The sequence below is a fragment of the Pagrus major genome, chromosome 6 (genome assembly GCF_040436345.1).
Source record: "Pagrus major chromosome 6, Pma_NU_1.0".
In the NCBI taxonomy this organism is placed as follows: domain Eukaryota; kingdom Metazoa; phylum Chordata; class Actinopteri; order Spariformes; family Sparidae; genus Pagrus; species Pagrus major.
Genome location: NC_133220.1, coordinates 7,176,627 through 7,182,962, shown reverse-complemented (window position 1 = coordinate 7,182,962; position 6,336 = coordinate 7,176,627). Strand labels below are relative to the sequence as shown.

General features: G+C 37.2%; 1 protein-coding gene across 1 annotated transcript; it reads left to right on the top strand.

Annotated features, from left to right (window-relative positions):
* The first annotated feature begins 2,332 nt into the window (after positions 1-2,332).
* Positions 2,333-3,775, top strand: LOC140997662 (E3 ubiquitin-protein ligase TRIM39-like). Its single transcript, XM_073467627.1, has one exon. The coding sequence runs from the start codon at positions 2,333-2,335 to the stop codon at positions 3,773-3,775; it is 1,443 nt and encodes a 480-aa protein (XP_073323728.1).
* Positions 3,776-6,336: the final 2,561 nt, after the last annotated feature.

Sequence of the window (6,336 nt, the reverse complement as noted above, 5' to 3'; positions counted from 1 at the left end):
AGCGTTGGTGTTTCATGAACATTTATGAACCATTGAATAAGATGATGAGGTTACATCGTGTGTGTATATAGTGATTCTGAATATTTGATGCTGATAATGATGTTTGATTTTTAAAAATCAAATAATGAGAGTACAGAATTACATAACATAAATCAACATTGTGATGAAAAGCTCTTAAATTATTGATAATTAAAGATCAAGATGCATATCAAGCAGCATATATATGGGCCTATATAGCCAGACATTTTAACATTTAACAAAACATTTTAAATCATTGTAAATGAAGTTAAATCATGTAATGAAGACAATGTTGTAGAATTATCTTAACCACAACTTTCACATTTCTTGTTGAGCAACCCAATCGTCAGAATAAATACTGCAGTTCTGCAAACCAGGGATATGTTACCTACAACTATACTTTACTGTTAATAGCCTGTGTTAAAACGCTCCTTTACTTTATGTTCACTTTCAAATGTAATGCTGTGACAACACTGGTTATGGTCTGGTGACGTTTGGGAAGAAAAATAAACACTTGCTTAGGGTTAAGATCAAGTTTTAGCTTCCCTGCTTCTGTTGCAAAGCAAAAATGGTCTTGTCTCATCAAAAATATCCGGTTTTGTTGCATCTTAAATTGCGGGAACCGTCTCGAACAGTGGTCTCTCGCTAAACTAGCACTCTGACACTATTTTCTCATAGCATCTGACATGAAAGTCAGCTCATATGTAATCTGAAGGTGGTATTTGTAAGAAATGTGTTGAGGTTTAGGCACAAAAACCACGTGGTTAAGGTTACGATCAAGTTTTAACTTAGCTTACCTGAGTCTGTTGCTAAAAACTGTCCCGTCTCGTCAAAAATGTCCTGGTTTTGTCTGATGATCATTTTTCAATATTTGTTGTTTTTTTGTTGTTGTTATTATCCTGTACTATCAGTCATTATCTTAACAGAGTGATTACTTCTTTTCGAAATTAAAGACTTTAGATTCAGGCTTAATTTTGAACTCACTGTAAATTACTATGTATGAGAGGCGGGTGAGTATTATGAATGTAAACGGTACATTACTGACTGTGTTCTGATGAATCACTTTTAATTCTTAAACCAATAAAGAATACAATTTAAATGGTTTCAGGTTGTCCATTGATTTCAAGCTTGAGTTAAAAACCTATAATTTAAAGTACTTTAAAGAAAATTAAAGATTTCCAGGATTCAGTCAAAATATTTTTAAAAGATCATATTTGTTTGAGTCAAACGAGAAAAAGATGTCATGTTTTGACACTGAAGTCATATTTTAAACATTTAAAATTCTAATATTCAGGAAAAAGGTGTGGGATTTGAGAATGAAAACATATTACAAAGCACTTAACTCATAATAATATTTTATATTATGCCACCACAGAAAAGTGCAGAAGCTGAGAGCAGCTGCCATTGTGGAGAATATTTTCAAGCTTGTTGTGTCTACATCTGAAGTTATCTCAAAGTAAATCATGTTTCTTCACGTTCAGTTTTATCTCAAACATGTTTTTCTGATAATGTGGACTTCTTGTGAAAATAAGTTGCCTCACTTCATTTTCTATAGAAGCAGGGTTTCATATTGCAGTTATTCCTTTCAGCCTTGACAGAATAAAACACCACAGAAGAGAAAGGATGAAAACTTAAACAGGATGAAGAGGGTATGATTACACAAATAACTTTCATTGGGACAATTTTCTACTTTAAAACCAACTGTGCATTGTGATTTATTTTATAATACTCCAGTGATTTACAGGAGTATTGCAGATCTAAAAAAGTTGAGGCACTTGAGAGAGATGGACAAAAGAAAACTGGTGTAATCAAAGCAGCATTTTGAATTTAAGTCCCTAATGTTGGTGAATCTCTGAAAACACTTGATCCTACATTTCCCAAAGTGCAACTCAACAGCGTCTTTCATCAGACCCTGAAAGTAAAAGGCTTTATACAAAAGAAAATCACAATACCCAATTAAAACTACTCTTCAAACTAACACCATACCTTTCACTTCAGAGTAATGCAATCAGATTTCAGGGGTGGCCAATGCCAGCAGGGCCAACTTCTGGACATGCCCCTGCACGTAACGCGTGTGTGTGTGTGTGCACTACGTGGGTTCCTCATTCCACAGATCTTCACAAACCAGACCAATCTCCACAACGAGGCTGTACGAAGGAAGAAATACTGGGATTATTGGAATACTGTACTTCAACCTGCTGCTGATTTCACATCATAAACAGAAGTTTCAGAGGAGCTACGACACGAGGTGAAAGCAAAACTTTCAACTTGATTTGCCGTCGTCCCCGTCTGCCTTCATTGTTTTCAGCTTCAAATGTCTTCTCAATCAGAAAAGGATCTTTTTTGTCCGGTCTGCTATGACGTCTTTAAAGATCCTGTTGTTTTGTCATGCAGCCACAGCTGCTGTAAAGACTGTCTGCAGACATGGTGGAGAGAGACACAAATACACAAGTGTCCAGTTTGTTTGGAAATATCTTTGTTGAGTGATCCACCTCGTAATCTGGCATTAAAGAACCTGTGTGAGACCTTCCTACAGGAGAGAGACCAGAGAGCATCAGCAGAGTCTGAGTCTCTCTGCAGTCTACACGGTGAGAAACTCAAACTCTTCTGTCTGGACCATCAGGAGCCAGTGTGTGTCATCTGTAGAGATTCAAAATCTCACAAGAAACACACATTCAGTCCCATCGATGAAGCTGCACAGGCTCACAAACAGAAGCTTCGGAAGTCCCTGAAGCCCTTACAGGAGAAACTGAAGCACTTTGAACAAGTTAAAGGAAACTTTGATCAAACAGCAGAACACATTAAGGTCCAGGCCCGACACACAGAGAGTCAGATTAAAGAGCAGTTTAAGAAGCTTCATCAGTTTCTACAAGAGGAAGAGGAGGCCAGGATCACTGCTCTGAAGGAGGAAGAGGTGCAGAAAAGTAAAAGGATGAAGAACAAGATTGAGGCTCTGAGCAGACAGATAGCAGCTCTGTCAGTCACAATCAAAGCCACAGAGGAGGAACTGAGAGCTAAAGACGTCTCATTCCTGCAGAACTACAAGGCTGCAGTGGAGAGAGTCCAGCAGCGCCCCCTGCTGGATGATCCACAGCTAGACTCAGGAGCTCTGATAAATGTGGCCAAACACCTGGGCAACCTGACCTTCAACATCTGGAACAAGATGAAGGAGATGGTCTCCTACACTCCTGTGATTCTGGATCCAAACACAGCCAATCCAGAACTCTTTGTGTCTGAAGAGCTCACAAGTGTGCGATTTGAACAGAAACTGAAGCTTCCTACAAACCCAGAGAGGATAGAAATGCACCGCTGTGTCCTCGGCTCTGAGGCTTTAAACTCAGGGACTCATGACTGGGATGTTGAGGTTATCAATGATGAATTTTGGGCCCTAGGTGTCTTAAGGGAGTCTGTCCAGAGAAAGGGACTTATACTGACTGGATACTTGGAACTTTGTCTTCTTGATGGAAAATACACAGCTGTCTCCCGCCCACTCCCAGATAAAGTTCTTGCAGTAAAGGATCTCCAGAGGATCAGAGTTCACCTGGACTATGACAAAGGAAAACTGTCGTTCTATGATCTTGATACTAACACACACATACACACCTTCAAACACACTTTCACTGACAGGCTGTTTCCATACATTGGCACCCGGAATAAACTGCCACTGAAGATATTACCAGTGACGGTCTCTGTAAAAATGGAAGAGCAGACAGTGTGGACAGGCTTCTGGTCTAGGTTCCAGTCTACTTCCAGTTAGGCATGCTATAGATTATTTCAGGTTAAGTAAGGCTACTTAGCATATCAGTGATACTACAAGTTCTATGAGTTTTTATGAAACAAAAATGTATTTTTATGACATTTGAAACAGTTTGAGTTTGTCAGGTTTAGAACACATGAATGTATATGAATGAACAGAGGAGCGTCAGTGTTTTAGGAACATTTATGAACCATGTTGTGAGTTTCTGATCGTTAGCTCTTTCAAAAAATGTACTGATAGTGTTAAATGAAAAAAAGCTTTTGATTTTGTTACTCATATTGTTTTATTTCTTACTTTTAATAAGATGATGTTACATCATGTATGCATATACTAGAGTGTGTTTGATGCTGAATATTTGATGTTGATAATGATGCTTGAATTTTAAAAGTCAAATAATTTATTCACAGATGAAATAAGAGTACAGAATTACATAATATAAATCAACATTGTGATGAAAATCTCTTGTTATTAAATAACAAGATGCCTAGCAGCGTGTATATACATATATATAGGCCTCCATAGCAGGACATTATACATTTACAAATAAAATCATGTAATAAAGACAACGTTGTAGAATTATCTTAACCACAACTTTCACTTTTTTCGCTCAGCAACCTAATCACCAGAATAAATATTGCAGTTCTGCAAACCTACAACTGTACTTTAATAGCCTTTGTTAAAACGCTACTTTACTTTATGTTCACTTTTAAATTCAATGCTGTGACAACACTGGTTATGGTCTGGTGAGGTGTAGGCACAAAAAACACTTGCTTAGGGTTAAGATCAAGTTTTAGCTTCCCTGAGTCTATTGCTAAAAACTGTCCTGTCTCATCAAAAATATCCTGGTTTTGTCTGATTATCATTTTTTAATATTTGTTGTTTTTTTGTAGTTGTTATTATCCTGTACTATCAGTCATTATCTAAACAGAGTGATTACTTCTTCTGAAATTAAAGACTTTAGATTCAGGCTTAATTTTGAACTCACTGTAAGTTACTATGTATGAGAGGCAGGTGAGTTTTATGAATGTAAACGGTACATTACTGACTGTGTTATGATGAATCACTTTTAATTCTTAAACCAATAAAGAATACAATTTAAATGGTTTTAGATTGTCCATTGATTTCAAGCTTGAGTTAAAAACCTATAATTTAAAGTACTTTAAAGTAAATCCAAGATTTCCAGGATTCAGTCAAAATATTTTTAAAGTACTATATACTTTTGAGTCTAATCTTTAGGAAAAAGGTGCGGTATTTGAGAATGAAAACATATTACAAAGCACTTAACTCATAATATTGTATATTATGCCACCATAGAAAAGTACAGAAGCCGAGAGCAGTTCATGATAATGTGGACTTCTTGTGAAAATAAGTGGCCACACTTAATTTTCTATAGAAGCAGGGTTTCATCCTGCAGTTATTAATTTCAGCCTTGACAGAATGAAACACCACAGAAGAGAGAGGATAAAAACTGAAACGGGATGAAGAGAGTATGATTACACAAATAACTTTCATTGGGCCAATTTTCTACTTGAAAACCAACTGTGCATTGTGATTTATTTTATAATACTCCAGTGATTTACAGGAGTATTGTAACTCTAAGTTGAGGTAGTTGAGAGAGATGGACAAAAGAAAACTGGTGTAATCAAAGCAGCATTTTGAATTTCTGGTGAATCTCTGAAAACACTTCCTACATCCTACATTTCCCAAAATGCAACTCGGCAATATCTTCCATCAGACCCTTCCTGCCTGTTAACATGAACATCTTTCAAACTCCACAAATACAGTTTGAAAGAGATTTCTGTTGTACATTTTTAGTCTCCAAACTCACATCTGAGATTAACCTGATGACATCACTGTGACATCATCAGGGTTGTTTTTTCCTCCAGAGGCAGATGACATCATACAACTGCTTTCACCGCCTGATAACAACTAAACATGACCAGTAAACTGATCTTCATGTGTAAAACTTACCCAAATTAAATGAGTAAGTTATGCAAAGATAACACAATAAGTGTTTGTGATGTGACAGAGAAAGTTATGCAGGCGTGGCGTCAAGTATCACACACACACACACACACACACATTGAAATAGCACTATTTAACTGTTTCTCATATCCTTTAATGACCAACACTACATTGTCTCAGTTTCTTACATACCAATCACAACACCACAGAAACCAAACATCACAATACCTGGTCAAAACTATTTTCGAACTAACACCATACCTTTCACTTCAGAGTCATGCAATCAGATTTCAGGGCTGGCCAATGCCAGCAGGGCCAACTGGAAATGCACCTGCACATAAGGCGTGGTTGCATGCACCTTATGGGTGTGTGCGCTATGTTCCTCATTCCACAGATCTTCATGAGTCAGACCAATTTCCACGAAGAGACTGCACAAAGGAAGAAATACTGGGATTATTGGAAATACTGTACTTCAACCTGCTGCTGTTTTCACATCATATACAGAAGTTTCAGAGGAGCTACGACACGAAGGGAAAGCAAAACTTTCAACTTGACTTGCCGTCGTCCCTGTCTGCCTTCATTGTTTTCAGCTTCAA